This window comes from Erythrolamprus reginae, chromosome 4, assembly GCF_031021105.1.
Source record: "Erythrolamprus reginae isolate rEryReg1 chromosome 4, rEryReg1.hap1, whole genome shotgun sequence".
In the NCBI taxonomy this organism is placed as follows: Eukaryota; Metazoa; Chordata; class Lepidosauria; order Squamata; family Dipsadidae; genus Erythrolamprus; species Erythrolamprus reginae.
The window spans coordinates 41,891,608-41,907,106 of NC_091953.1; the positions used below are offsets into that span (position 1 = coordinate 41,891,608).

The 15,499-nt window shown below is 37.5% G+C and overlaps 1 protein-coding gene across 1 annotated transcript; it reads left to right on the forward strand.

Moving 5' to 3' along the window:
• The first annotated feature begins 4,540 nt into the window (after window positions 1-4,540).
• On the forward strand, window positions 4,541-15,080 carry C4H3orf52 (chromosome 4 C3orf52 homolog). The gene is made up of 6 exons (XM_070750146.1): window positions 4,541-4,972; window positions 6,944-7,067; window positions 9,085-9,242; window positions 11,025-11,095; window positions 11,824-12,023; window positions 13,406-15,080. The coding sequence occupies exons 1-6, from the start codon at window positions 4,856-4,858 to the stop codon at window positions 13,411-13,413; spliced, it is 678 nt and encodes a 225-aa protein (XP_070606247.1). The 5' UTR covers window positions 4,541-4,855; the 3' UTR covers window positions 13,414-15,080.
• The last annotated feature ends 419 nt before the right edge of the window (window positions 15,081-15,499 follow it).

Consider the following 15,499-nt stretch of genomic DNA (forward strand, 5'->3'; position numbering starts at 1 on the left):
ATCCTTGATTCATCCTTGAGCCATTATTGACACTTCAAAGTTATGATGGCATAATAAAAAGTGACTTATGATCCTTCATCAAAGTTTTTACAATCACATCACCCACAATTTGGGCACCTGGCAACCGGCATGCATTTATAACAGTTGCAGCAGGTTGTAGTCATGTGATCACAATTTGCAACCTTTGCACCAACAAGCAAAGTCAACTGAGGAAACCGGATTCATATAACAATCATGTGATTTGTTAACAACTGAAGTAATAATAGTAAGAAAATTGGGCCTGGCTATGTAAATATTAATTTAATTATTGTATCATTTACTACTGAAATTCCAGTCCTATTTATAATATAGGTTGAGGACTACCTATGTGCATCAATTATTTGTTGTTTCTTATATATACAAAAACCATCACCAAATAAATTTTTGATGAGTGTATCAACCCACACTTTTTTTCTGATGCAGTTCATATGATATACAGTAGTATCATATCTCAATGACCAATAAACAGAAGAATGTTTATTCTGCACGAATCCCAGCTACCAGTTAGGTCCCACAGAGTGGGCCTTCTCCGGGTCCCGTCAACTAAACAATGTCGTTTGGCGGGACCCAGGGGAAGAGCATTCTCTGTGGCGGCCCCAGCCCTTTGGAACCAACTCCCCCCAGAGATTAGAATTCCCCCCACCCTCCTTGCCTTTTGTAAGCTTCTTAAAACCTACCTCTGCCGTCAGGCATGGGGGAACTGAGATATTCTTTCCCCCTAGGCCTTACAATTTACGCATGGTATGTTTGTATGTATGTTTGGTTTTATAATAAGGTTTTTTTTAGTTGTTTAGTATTGGATTGTTACATGCTGTTTTTTATCACTGTTGTTAACCGCCCCGAGTCTGCAGAGAGGGGCGGCATACAAATCCAATTAATAATAATAATAATAATAATAATAATAATGATACTGGTGGATTGTATTGGTCTGGATTATCAAGAAAAAGAAAGTGCATTGCAGAACAGTAAGAGACAGCTCAGTTCAGATAGTATATATGAGAGGAAGAGCTACCTTCCTGAAAATTCTTTTGAGTATAGGCTTGTGTAAATAGGACAGTGCTTTACTATGGCAAGATTCTGTCTATAGGTGTAGAACAATAAAGGAATCTATTTAGAAAAATCACCACGTTTTTCCTGTTTTGGGAGAAGTGGGGCTGAATGACTATATGTCAGGCATATAACCACAAATATGCAGAAGCCCAGGAAGTCTGAATAAGCAGTGATTGGAGATGACATTGCTTAGAAAACAAAGTGCTTTGAGTTCCATAATCACAATTAGACAGGATGTAAACCCAAAAACTTTTTTTCAGGTCTACACAAATATCAGAAACAAGTTGGTTTGTTAATGAATCACAGAAAAGTAACATGTTTATAAGAATTCCAAGACAATTCCTCTGACTCACCTGTATAGCCTTTGCATCTTGATTTTTGGCAAGCAGGCAGGCAAATGTAGAAATTGTTATTTTTAATCAAGAGACATATCAGTAAAAATTAGAATAAAAATAATAAAAGGAATAACGAACCAGTGACTGGCTTGAGAGTATTTATTTATTTATGTCATGCATAAGGTGGGACGTATCCTAAAGTTAGGATTGTTCTGTTAATTTAATTTAATTGATTTATATGCTGCCCAGTCTCATGGGACTAAGGGCAGTTTAAAACAATAAGATAGTACAAATACAATAAAGTCAAATATAAATATAAAACAGTATAAAAACAGTAAAATCCCTATTAAGATATCAATTAAAACCCCTAAACAAAAACTATACGGTTATGCACACATACATACCTAGCACATCATAATTTGGCTGTGTCTAGATGTTAACTTTCATTGCCCTCAGGGTTGCCGGCAGAGCCAGGTCTCCAGGGCCTTTCAGAAGACCAATAGGGTGGGAGCAGTATGGATATTGGGGGGTAGTTGATTCCAAAGGGCCGGGACAGCCACAGAGAAGGTCCTTCCCTTTGGGCCCACCAATCTGCACTGCTTAGTCGACAGGATCTGGAGAAGGCCAAACCTGTGGGATCTGATTGGTCTCCGGGAAGTATGTGGCAGGAGACTGTCCCATAACTTTAACTTCCTGTAACTGTTAACTTCTCCAAAGCTTTGTTCTCTTATTATGATCATCCTCTTAGCTATTAAATGCAACTAACACCATTTAATTCCTACTTTTACCCTTAATTAAAGTTCCAATTACATTTCCATATATGTTTGCATCAAGAGTTACAGATCTACTGTATCAGTAAGAATATTTGGCAAAAGTAAGTCTCATGGTCTCATATTTACTGAAATGTGCTACTTTCAAAGGTATACCAGAACATATAGTTGGGATAAAAGGCAGTTGCTTGCTTGTTGACTAGCAGAACATACCAGGAACAGATAACTATTTTGGTGCACATCATATACTTACGTTTCTGAATATAATATGAAATGTTTGGTTAATCAGGTGGCAAAATGACTAGAGGTCCACCTTTTGAAAATCACAATCAGCATTCTCTCTCCCCCTCCCTCCCTCTCTTTAATAGGAAACAGTATTTCTTCCCTAATGAAAAAAGGTTCACTTCTAGTCTATCTCTAACTCAATCATTTATAAGCTCATCCACCTTGCAAATTTGACTCTGAGTAGCTAAGCAAGGTTTTAAGAAACAGGACAAGAACAACCGATATACTACAGCAATAAAAAAAAATACTCAGCAGCCTACCCACTTAGAATAGAATAGAATTTTATTGGCCAAGTATGATTGGACACACAAGGAATTTGTCTTTGTGCACACATTCTCCCGTGTACATAAAAGAAATGTTCGTCAAGAATCATAAGGTACAACACTTAAGGATAGTCTGGGCACATATAAGTTAACATATGTATATGTTAATGTACATAGAATAGAATAGAATAGAATAGAATTCTTTATTGGCCAAGTGTGATTGGACACACAAGGAATTTGTATATATACGTATATGTTAACTTATATGTAATATATATCAGTTAACATCCCAACGTGGAAATAATAGCTTGGTCTTGACAGTTTTCAATTTGCTTCATGAAAGAAAAGAAAGAAAAGAAATACAATATTTCATAATGTTGTCACTCCAAGATTCGGATTTTTTTATCTCTTGGAAATTGCCGATGGTAGAAACTGAGCAATTCTGCTAGGAATGGGAAGGTTTCAATTTGTGAGAACATCTCCTTAATTATAAATGCATTTATTGTTATGAAGCGATAACAGTATACTTGTATGTAAATTGACATAGAAAATGCAATAGGAAAATATAATCTCTTTGGGTAATAAGATGGTTGGTATTTAAATTTAATTAAAAAATAGATACATTCAAACAGTTCTTACACATTTTGGTCATAAAGACACCACCTCTCAGGGTATTGGTCCGACTGAATCTCCTTTTAAGTACTGCTGATAATATTGTACAATGTGCTGAACAAGTAAGGTTGAATAAGGTTGAGTGTACTGTATAATAGTTTCCAAACAGACTGGAAAACAGACCACAGATTTGACAAATTTCATATTTTTCTCTATATAAACCTATGAGCCTAGATGCAACAGAAAGTTGATAGAAAGGCTGCAATACCACAGGTCTGCTCAGATATTTTTCCTTATAGCTTAATGAAAAGTCATCAAAGAGAATTGTGCATGTGTGGGGGGGAGGGAATGGGTGTGGGGGAGGGAATGGGTGTGGGCACATGCACATATGCTAGTGTGTGCATACACACTCTTTTGGCACGCAAACCAAAAAAAGATTTGCCATCACAGGGGTAGCACTATTAACTGCAATAGAAATGGCTCTAATTTGTTCCCCTGGAAAATTACACCAACATATTTAATAGATGGGATTATTCAATTTTATTTTTTCCTAATTTTGCCATTGATGTTTGTAACATCTATACCTTCTCACGAAACCCATAATTTTGGTCCAACTGATTGTAAATCCAATGAATTTAAGAGAACTTTGTCCATAGGGTTTTAGCCAAACTCATGGCTTCCCAAGGAAATGTCATCAAGTTTAAGAAACTTTGTCACATAAATTTAGGGAATCAGTTAATAAAAGTTGGTGTCGAATTTTATATCCATGTTAGGGGAAAAATAACCAATTAAATTGCTGAATGGTGGGGAATAGAATAATTTATAAGAGAGACAACTAGGGACCCTGCTAATGACCAGATGACTGCAAAGGATATACAGTAAATTCTTCCATTCCCTACTATCCAGTCAGGACTGAGGAAACTGTTTCCGATGAGAAGCCAAAGGTTTTCAAGGAAAAAAATCAGGAAAGTCCAGTTGACTTTTTTGGGGGGAAAACATTTGGGCCCGAATTTGTCTACTTTTAAGCTGCAGTTCATTGATCCCTGATTCTAAGTTTTTATTTCTAATACTAAAATTACTCCTGTTCAGTGCTTTTGTTTTAGCCTAATAGAGGCATAACTTTTTCGTTTGTCATTTCATTAAAAAGATAAGAGTTGTTTCGATTAAAGTACCTGCGCTATAGAAAGCGGTCGAACCGGAAAATTCAGTCTTGTGCAACTTTGGAACGAAAGGTTACTTTCTGGACTCCATAGAAATAGCGAAAAGGTCCCTTCTTCCCTTATTGATTTTTTGTTTTACCGGCATCTTGGAAAATTAATAAAAAAATATTTGAAAATAAAATAAAAACCTTCCTGAATCATGGCAACACTGCAGCCCAACGCTATTATTGGCTTTTGTTTTCCTCTTCCACTTTCTCTATTGGCGCAATCGAGTCTGGGCGCGTAAAGGAACTCAAGTTATTTCCCCGTTCCTTTGCTCCTGGAAAAAACGTAAGTCAGCCATGGACACAGGTTTCGTTCCCGCGCAAAATCAGCCGGGCATTGAGTTAAGGCGGAAAGACGAAGAAAGGGGAGAAGAAAGCGAGCTTCTGCAGGAAAAAGCCCCTCCCGCCGCCGCGGTAAGCCACTGCTTTCACTTCTTTCTATCGTGGGAAAGGTTTGTTTTGTTCCCAGCTTATGAAAACAGAAATTACTTGGTCAGCGTCCCTTTTAGCGCAAGGAGGAATTTACTCGGGAGTTATTAAACCTGGGAACTTTACAGAAATTACAGTAATTCTGAGGCGATGGGGAAGAGGGGAGGGAGGGGGGAGTTATGAAATCTACGGGGGGGGGAACGGGGCGTGAATGAGTCACCTCTGTATCTATGTGCGGTATCGGTGCAAATATTTGCACGCTCACCGTACCTGCTCGTTTGTAATCAGAGGATGTGTATTTATTTCGATAGTAAAATGGTGCACATCTTTGTTAACAAAGACACTTTTCTGAGCTCTGGCGTTTTAACTGTGTTGGTCGGACGATGTAGTCCTGCCAGAGCGCTTCTCTCATCTTCCCATAAACCAGAAGATGCGCTAGTTCTTTCCCACGCCTGCCATAATAGTAATTATTTAATTTATAGGCTTAGAAAGATGAGGCGAATATTTTCAATGTCTTCAATTCTTTTTTCCTGAAGATTCAATGAGGATTCACAGGCTGTTTCCCGTTGTTGTTGTTTTGTTGTTGTTGTTATTGTTGTTGTTATTATTATTAATAATAATAATTTATAACATTATTATTATTATGGATTATTATTAAATAATAATAATAATAATAATAATAATAATAATAATAATAATAATAATAATAATTCAACTTCTATGCTGCCCAATCCCAAAGGACTCAGGAAGGCTTATAACAATATAAAATACAATTTACAATAAAAAGAAGTCAAATATAAATTAAAACAATACATTAAAGACTAATATTAGACTAACCCTATAAGGTAGCCAGGCAACTGGTCCTCCTTACCAGAAAACTGCAAGGCAAGTTCAGGCCTTTAACTGCTTCAAGACACAAATTTAAGGAATATGAGATGCTGGTTCTAATCCAGGTGCCATCCTACAAAGCAGGAGGGTATGAGTTCTAGTTCTGCCTTAGTCTTGAAAGCCAGCTGGGTGACTTTGGGCCAGTCTCTCTTTCTCTCAGCCCAATCCACCTCATAGAGTTGTTGTGGGGAAAACAGAAGGTGGAAGGAGTATTAGATATAATAATAAAGATTGGGGGGGGGGGAGAATCAAATAAATTAATAAAATAAAATGCATTCTCATTCTTAGGGCCTTTATATTTATCTCATTGAAAAAAATGAGATTGTATGAGTCTCTTGGACGCTTTTTTTTTCAAAAGTTGCAAGACTTTTTGATTTGTATTACACTTCTTAGTGCCCAAACTGACTGAAGTTTATTTTTACTTATTTACAAGGAGTAAAAAGAATATAGCTTAGACACAGTAGGATTAGTATTAAAAGTTGGATTAGATTAAGTCAATGCCAATGTTTCTCAGAGTTAGTAGTCTACCTTGATTCCTATTGCTTATTAGAGCTAAAGTTGGGATGCCTCTTTTTTATTTTTAATTGTATTTTCTCTTTTCCTCCCCCCCCCCCGGTTTTCCATAAAGATTTTTATCCTGTTTTTATTTTTTTTCCAATTCTTGTTGGATGCATGTTATCATTTCTGTTTGTTGAAACTTTGAAAAACTGTTTCTAGTCATCCTTCATCATACTGGGCTGAGTGGACTAATTATCTTAGTATGATATATTTTCTTAGTCCCTAAATCATAACGTTCCTTATTGGGAGGAAATGTACCTGAGTAATATTGTGCTTACTTTGCATATCAAAATATCCCAGGTTCCTTTATTAAGGAACTAGAATGTCCTGGCTAAAAGATTGAGTTAAAACATTGGAGTCATATCAGTCAGCAAAGATGTGTTCATACCTGTGAAACAATGGGGTAGTTAAAAACACCTTCCTTTGTTTCATCAAAATTATTATCTGTTTGAATATTTTGTACTTAGAATATAAACATGTTTTTCCCTTTCTAATTCCTTCTATCTTTAGGAGACAAGAAGCTTAAAATCATGTTCTTCAGTTATTTTTTGGAAATGCAAACTCTGGATGGTTATAACATCTGTTTTTCTAGTGTTGATCCTTGTGATTGCTTTAAGTTTAATTTTGTATTCAGGTTTGTACTCTTTATGGATGTGATTTGTTTAGAGTGAATGAATCAATGAATGAATATTTTTATTACATGCTTCCAGAATTGTTAAGAAATAAGGAACACCTTAATAATAAACAAAAAACAAACAAACAAGCATACATACATACATACATACATACATACATACATACATACATACATACATACAGCCCTGAGTTGGGCCGAGAGGCAAAAAGGAAGCTGTGATGCTCCTTCAATATAACCAGAGTAATTCGACAGAAAAAATATATAACCCTTCCCTGGTACAAAGCTGAAGAGATTAGATACTGTAGCCTAGAGGTTAATTCTTTGCCTTACAAGGCAAAGGCTGCAAGTTCAAATCCCAGTGTGAGGGTATGGCTAGCTGATGAGGTCAGAACAAGGCTGAAATAGATCTATCCTAGTCTCCATTAATTTTCAAAAAATTCAGCAAAGACATGTGACACACACACACACACACACACACACACACACGTAATTGGTGGTGGCTTTGTCAATGAGTAGTAAATATTAGCCTAATTTTACAGGCAATTGTAAGCAAATTATCTACCCTTAAAGAAATTGAATCATAGTGATATGAAAAGAACAGATCTACATTAAAAAGATCAGAATTTCCTAGGTGCTTGACCATAGAAGTACTTGTCTTGTAAGTCCTTCTGGAAGGTACAGTATAGCAGGAGATGAACTATATTGTAATTTCATCAGCCTCCTGTCTGCAGGAGCGTAGTGGGGAGCTTTTTTGTATTGGCTGTCCAAAATTGCTGTGGGGAGGACATTGAAGCATTCTAAAATTAATTGTACTTTGAATTTGGAACCAGTTATGTGGTGTAAGTGTCTTGCTATTTATATAAAGGGGCTTGTCTGCTGAGAAAACTTTTTATAGAACAGACTGATCCTATCTAGGGCCTTTGATATGTCATTTAAATAAGCTGAGTGCATGTTCATAACCTATCAATATGTTTGGGGATGATTTTCTTAATTTGGTGTGATTCTCTGTTCTGGAAAAAGATTGAATTTTACTGATGTTCATAGAACATTGGAATTAAAAAAGGAATACACTTGTAAGGCAGGGTTTTTTTTCTAATAGTGACATATACCCTCCAACATAAAACACAAACCTTCCTTAATAGAATAGAATAGAATAGAATTAAGTAAAACAACAATAAAAGCAAAAACAAAGTGAAAAAATACACATACATACATAAAATAATACTACGTAGTACAAAGTTTGAAGTAAAAATATGATTGTTTTGAAAGAAGTTTAAATGGCAAAACAAAATTTTAAAGTAAATATACTGTATATTGCATGTGTGTATATATATGTGTATATATGAAAAATAGTCTAATACCACCTATCTATTTTTATTAACATTATAACTGAGCCAAGAGTGCCAATTATTTTAAGTATTAATTAAATTAGTCATTTTTGCTGGGAGATCAATAGGGGACTCAATTCAAATCAATAACCAAGATTATGAAATATAATACAAATGAGAAGGGGTAGCAAGCAAAAAGGAGCGGAAAGAAGCCTTTATATATAAATAGGATCATTCCAACATAGTAAATGAGAAAGGTAATAGGAAATAGCTAAGTACACAAGGAACACCCTTCAATTCAAGGGTCAGATAAGTTAAGATACCTTGAAGACTTTTAAAAAGTCCAATCCAACTTTGGTTTAACCTCTTTAATACCAAACCCACTATTATGGACAGTGTTCTTTTTATAGGCAGAATACAAATGCACTGGGAAGAGTTTTAGAAGTCCTGGCCTTATAAAGAGAGATAATAGCAGTTATAATCTATAGTAGCTTCTCATCCGGTTACTAATTATTTAGACAATGGGTAAGGTCTTCTCCACAGGGTAATTTTATTTGTTCTCCAAATTCTATATTTTTAAAAAAAGTGTTGACTTCTGGCCTGGATGAAATAAGACTCTGAGTTTTTATAGTCATATTTAGGCTCTATGCCTGAATAACTAATTTTATTTCCTTTTGTTACTTTAGTGGTTTACATAGATGAAGATGAATATTGGGATCCTGAATTACTTGCAAATGGTAAACAACATAATTTCTCTGGAATAGTAAACATTAAATGTCCAAACCATAATATGCTTCTCTCAGAATCTGCATATGATGTGTTCTCTAAAAGTCTTAATAAGAGGGTAAGTTCATTTTAGCTATGTATTTTAGCCTTAGGACGGTTGTAAAGTAAAAACATTGCTAGAATGAACTCTTCCTAGACTTGTTATCAGAGATATTGTATACAAAGTAGTTCTTTTTTTCCTTGAATATTTTCTTTCACTATTAAAACAGACATCTATTCTTTTCTATTGTTGGACAGCTAAGATTTATCCATAGGCTAGAAATGTAATATACAGTGGTATCTCAAGATACGAACCCTTCGTCTTATGAACAACTCGTGATACGAACCCGGGGTTCAGAAAAATTTTGCCTCTTCTTATGAACTTTTTTCGAGTTACGAACCGGCGTTCAGAGACTGCTGGGAAGCCGCGCGGCTGTTTTAAAAGGTAACAGCCAGGCGGCGGGGCTTCCCAGAAGCCTCCCGAACGCCGGTTCGTAACTCGAACAAAGTTCGTAAGAAGAGGCAAAATTTTGCTGAACCCCGGGTTCGGTTCGGGAGGTTGCTGGGAAGCCCCCCAGGCCGGCTGCGACCTTCTAAAACACCCGCGCCGCTTCGCAGCTGTCTCCCGAAGCCGAACGCGGAAGTTCGGCTTCAGGAGACAGCTGGGAAGCGGCGCGGGTGTTTTAAAAGGTCGCAGCCGGCCTGGGGAGCTTGCCAGCACCCCCCGAACCCTGAACTTTTGCCGAACTTCCGGGTTCGGGGTTCGGGGGGCTGCTGGCAAGCCCCCCAGGCCGGCTGCGACCTTTTAAAACACCCGCGCCGCTTCGCAGCTGTCTCCCGAAGCCGAACGCGGAAGTTCGGCTTTAGCGTTCAGCTTCAGGAGACAGCTGGAAGCGGCGCAGGTGTTTTAAAAGGTCGCAGCCGGCCTGGGGGGCTTGCCAGCACCCCCCCGAACCCTGAACTTTTGCCGAACTTCCGGGTTCGGGGTTCGGGGGGGTGCTGGGAAGCCCCCCAGGCCAGCTGCGACCTTTTAAAACACCCGCGCCGCTTCGCAGCTGTCTCCCGAAGCCGAACACGGAAGTTCGGCTTTAGCGTTCGGCTTCAGGAGACAGCTGGGAAGCGGCGCGGGTGTTTTAAAAGGTCGCAGCCGGCCTGGGGGGCTTCCCAGCACCCCCCGAACCCCGAACCCGGGTTCGGGGGGTGCTGGGAGGCCCCCCAGGCCGGCTGTCACCTTTTAAAACACCCGCGCGGCTTCCCAGCAGTCGCCGAAAGCCGTTTTTTTGCGGGGGTTTTTTGGTTGCACGGATTAATTGACTTTACATTGTTTCCTATGGGAAACAATGTTTCGTCTTACGAACCTTTCGTCTTACGAACCTCCTCCTTGCACCAATTAAGTTCGTATCATGAGGTATTACTGTATTTGGGTTAGAAATCTTTGCCCTTTGAATATAAGACATTTATGGTATATAAGGGGAAATAGCTGAAGCTCTTAATATGAATACCTTTCATCCTTTTATAGCATTCTGCTAGAGCAGGGTTCTCCAATCTTGGCTACTTTATACCTGGAGGATTTCAACTCCCAGAATTCCCCAGCCAGCTGACTAGGGAATTCTGGGAGTTGAAATCAGCCAGGCTTAAAATTGCCAAGGTTGGAGAACCCTGTGCTAGAGAATCACATGCAATAGCCAAGTTAATTAGGAAAAGAAAATCAAGTTTTAGTCTAGTAAATAAAAAAGTGAAAACTAGATTTTCAAATTACTTTAAAGTGTACATAGCTAGAAGTTAATTTCAAATAAAATGAGAGGATTCTTTCTATATTGCCTAACTGATGATGATTAATTTTCTCTCTCTCTCTCTCAAGCTTAATGATGTATACAGTTACTCACCTGCACTGGGGAGATATTTTATCTCATCTGAAGTTATTTCCTTCAGGTACGAAGGGTGACAAAATCCCATATGTTTAATTATGCAATTTTAGGGAAATGAATTTTCTCTTGGTGGTGGGGAAAGTAAAGAAAATATGGAATGAAGAGGACTTTCTATGCAGCTCGGGGTATGTTGAAATGCAATTATTATTTATGTTAATGATCATTTTATTTCAGCAATACCATAATTTCACAACACATAATATTAAAATGATGCAATCTATCCCCACTTGTATCCTGTTCATAACTAAAATCAATCATAGTATTCTACACTAATACTGTGAATTGTAAACAACTCCAGCAGTGTTTAGTGGTTATTGAACTTGTTTGGTGTTTACCTTTTAACTGAACAATATGAACAAATAAAAGTTTCTCCAATATGAAATATTTAAAGAATCCAATGTCCTGCTAAGTCGCCCCTTGAAGAAATAATTGGGCATTTTAAAAAATTCTGTTTTTTCAGCATTTCAATTCTACTTGTATAGTGAGAAGAATAAATTCACATATGGCACTATTAGATATTATTTGAAGCCATGACTGAGAAAGTGCTTTAGGTTCAAATGAGGTAACATCATTACACTGAAATTGCCTAGCTTGGTAATGAAAGGTTTGCAAGAAAACAACCAAGCTTAGAGGAGACCAAGAACTCCATACTTCAAGCCTGAGTTCAAGTATTATCTTCCACTGTTTTCCAAACATTTGGCATTTCATTCTCACTTTCTATTATTCCTTCAGTGGAGAAAACAATACAGCATCATACTACTTGCAATTCTTGGTGCCACCTGAGAGTACTGACTTCATGAAATATAGAATGAGTAAAGAGTTTATAATGAATATTTTAAGACAAAATATATACGACAAGCAAAACATGCCTGACTTGGATATACCTGAATGTCCAGATATAATACTTGACCCATCTTCTGTTACAATAAAATGTAAGTCCTTAAGAAAATTCATGTTTATGTTCTCTTCTGAGAGAAAATTATGGCGAACGTTTTTTCATCGGGTTCCGAAAGAGTATGTCCATATGCTATTGTGCATGCGCGAGTGCCCACACCCATAATTCAATGCCTAGGAAGGGCAAAAACAGCTTTCCCTGCCTCCCGGAGGCTCTCTGGAGACAGGAAACCACCTGTTTCCCAACTTCTGGTGGGCCCAGTAGGCTTGTGTTTCACCCTCCCCAGGCTCCAAAGGCTTCCCTGGAGCCTGGGGTGGGTAAAAACGCCCTCCCCCACCTCACCAGAGACTCTCTGGAAGCCAAAAATGCTCTCACAGAGCCTCTGTGCGTGCCAAAAATCAGCTAGCCGGCACACACATGCACATTGGAGCTGAGCTAAAACAATGGCTTGCGTGCCAACAGATATGGCTCCGCGTGCCACTTGTGGCACCTGTGCCATAGGTTCACCATCACTGTCCTAGGAGCTATACATTTGCTCCTCCAAGATTGGTAACAGGTTCTAAACAGTGAGAAAATCAGTTCCCATCCTGTCATTCATATCTATGACTAAGCTTTCAAATACTGATATTTGTGACCCTTAAAAAATATGAAGACAGGAAGAGTTGGAGTTCTGTTGCAAGGGAAATTTAATCTAGTCTTTATGCTTGATTTAATAATAAAAGGGGACAATTTATAAGAAAGGGGTCTTTAAAACCAATGAAACTTTGTCAATTATACTATTGTTGTTATTGGTTTGATTTATCTTATCTGCTTGCTGAGAAATACTTCTAAATGAATTCCCAATATATAAAACAATATATACTGATTTGTTATCTTTAATGTCTATAATTGCTGATTTAAATTATTTAATAATATTTTATAAACCGAAGATTTTTTATCTAGACCTATACCTAACATTTATATAACAATTGGTATACATCAGGGGTGGGTTCTAACTTGCCTCAATGCCGGTTTGCTTCCCCCCTGCCTACACCTATGCAGCGGCAAAACAAAAAACAAAATTCCCCCCAAAAGCCAAAAATAATATGGTGATGCATGTGCAGTGCCAGAAACTTGGCTTCTGTACATGTGCGGAAGAAAAAAACACCTGAAAAGAAATCCCCCCCCTCCCCCCAAAAAAATTCCATTAAAAAAAAAATGTTGGCGCCCACGGACCGGCACTAACCGAACCAGTTCTGTGGTGTCCTCGTGACATCACTAGCAGTTTGCTACTGGTTTGGGTGAACCAGGAAGAACCCACCTCTGGTATACATATATAAATATCTCTGGTGTGAATGTAAGTTATGTGATATAAAAATAATGAATAATTTAGAAGTGTTTTCTTTTTCATACTTTTGAAATGTTTATCTTTTTTTTAAGTACTATAAACCATAAATATGGGAGGAAGAACTGAATGAAGATTTCAAGAATGACTTTGGAGGATTCATCTGATCTTATGAATTTTTTATATTGCAACAGCTGAAAAAAATCATGTATCAAGCAATTGCACACATAAATTTAAATTTAGAGCAACTCCTTGAATAGCAATTGGAGAATAATATATTACAAGAAACTAAAGCAACAATTTTGATAGGAGGACAAATGTTCCAGATTTTAGATAACTAAAATCCTATTCAGTATAAAGACTCATTTTTGGTGAACTAATAAAAAGGACCTTTTCTTTATTTTTCTAAAATGTTTTTTATAAAAAAAGTGTATTTTTAAAAAACCCCACCAACAATTGTATAGAAATGTTGCTTTTATTATTGCTTATTATTTTTATTACAATGTATGTCATTTTGAAAGTGTTAGCTTTAATAATTCATAACAAAATCGAGTACTGGTCCCACTAATGAGTAAAATACAGTACAGATGAACAAATCTGTCAGTTTTGCTTTCATTTTTGTACCTTTTACAGTAACTCCAATTTCTTTTTGAATGAATATATACAGCAAATATACAGTAGCTATCACTACCTTTAAGCAGGGGTGGGTTCCACTTATCTTCGCAACCAGTTTGCATTGTGACACTTCGTGCACATGCTCAATACGCTCACATGTGCCTGTCCCCTCGTGCAATTCTGCTTCCACACATGCTCAGTAGCAATGATCAGCCCAAAACACAGCTAATCAGGAGCTGTTCAGCTGTGCTTTGGGCAAAGGTATAAATGTAAGTATAAAGCTGGATGTGGGCAGGAGGGCCCTTTTTCAATCATCAGCAGAGGAAAAACCTTCCAAATAGTAAAAAATTCAGAAAAAAATCCCCCCCATAAATGACTGCACCCACCGACTGGCACCCACCGAACCAAATCCATAACACCATTGTGACATCAACAGCGAGTTGCTACTGGTTTGGGCGATCTAGTGCAAACCGGGAGGAAACCACGCCTGCCTTTAAGCTATATAATTCTCAATCGTTTGTATCAGAATATCTCCGGGACCTCCTTCTGCCGCACAAATCCCAGCGACCAGTTAGGTCCCACAGAGTTGGCCTTCTCCGGGTCCCGTCAACAAAACAATGTCGTTTGGCGGGACCCAGGGGAAGAGCCTTCTCTGTGGCGGCCCCGGCCCTCTGGAACCAACTCCCCCCAGAGAAGCCCCCACCCTTCTTGCCTTTTGCAAGCTTCTTAAAACCCACCTCTGTCGTCAGGCATGGGGGAATTAAGATATTCTTTCCCCCTAGGCTTCCACAATTTATGTATGGTACGTTTGTATGTATGATTGGTTTTAAAATAAGGGTTTTTAGCTTCTTTAGTATTGGATTGTGGCATGTTGTTTTTACTACTGTTGTTAGCCGCCCCGAGTCTACGGAGAGGGGCGGCATACAAATCCAATAAAATGAAAATGAAATGAATGATTATTAGGAACAAGTTATTTCTTCTTTGGAAAGACCTGTTTTAACTTTTCCCTATTAATGTTAACAATGAAAAGCTTAGTTTGCTATTTTTTAAAAGTAAAAACTCCCTAATTCAGCAATACAAAAATGATTATATGCAGTATGTGCAAGTATTTAAAGTCTTAAACAAATAAAGCCTTTTGTTAGAATTTTTTTAAAATACCAGTTTTGCTTTTGAATCTGGAAAATTTATTCATTGAAAGATAAAGTATACTTTGTTGTTTTTTTCCCTGCTGCAATTTTTTAAAAATCAAATGCTATTTTAACTTTTCATATAAAAATAGGGTCTTTGTAAAAATTTTATTTGAAAACTCATCAGCTGAAATTGAGTTACGCTCCTGCAATTTGAATTATTTGAAACTGAAAGATACATAGGAAAAAGTATAAGGAGTATGCGGTTGTCTCCTAAAACAGTAACACTGTAATCAAATTCAATATTCCTAGAACGGGAAATTTTCCTTCTACCTTGAGTGCGCATTACTGAACATTGCCAAAATTTCTCAGTGCATTTATGGTTCAATTTACCATAGGCATACCCACAAACTACAAATATTATCTCTAAGGGAAGATTCCACATAT

Coding starts and splice junctions, on each gene's coding strand:
- C4H3orf52 (XM_070750146.1), top strand. CDS start 4,856: ATGGACACAGGTTTCGTTCCCGCGCAAAATCAGCCGGGCATTGAGTTA. Junction 7,068..9,084: donor AAGTTTAATTTTGTATTCAG/GTTTGTACTCTT, acceptor TTGTTACTTTAG/TGGTTTACATAGATGAAGAT. Junction 11,096..11,823: donor TCTGAAGTTATTTCCTTCAG/GTACGAAGGGTG, acceptor TTATTCCTTCAG/TGGAGAAAACAATACAGCAT.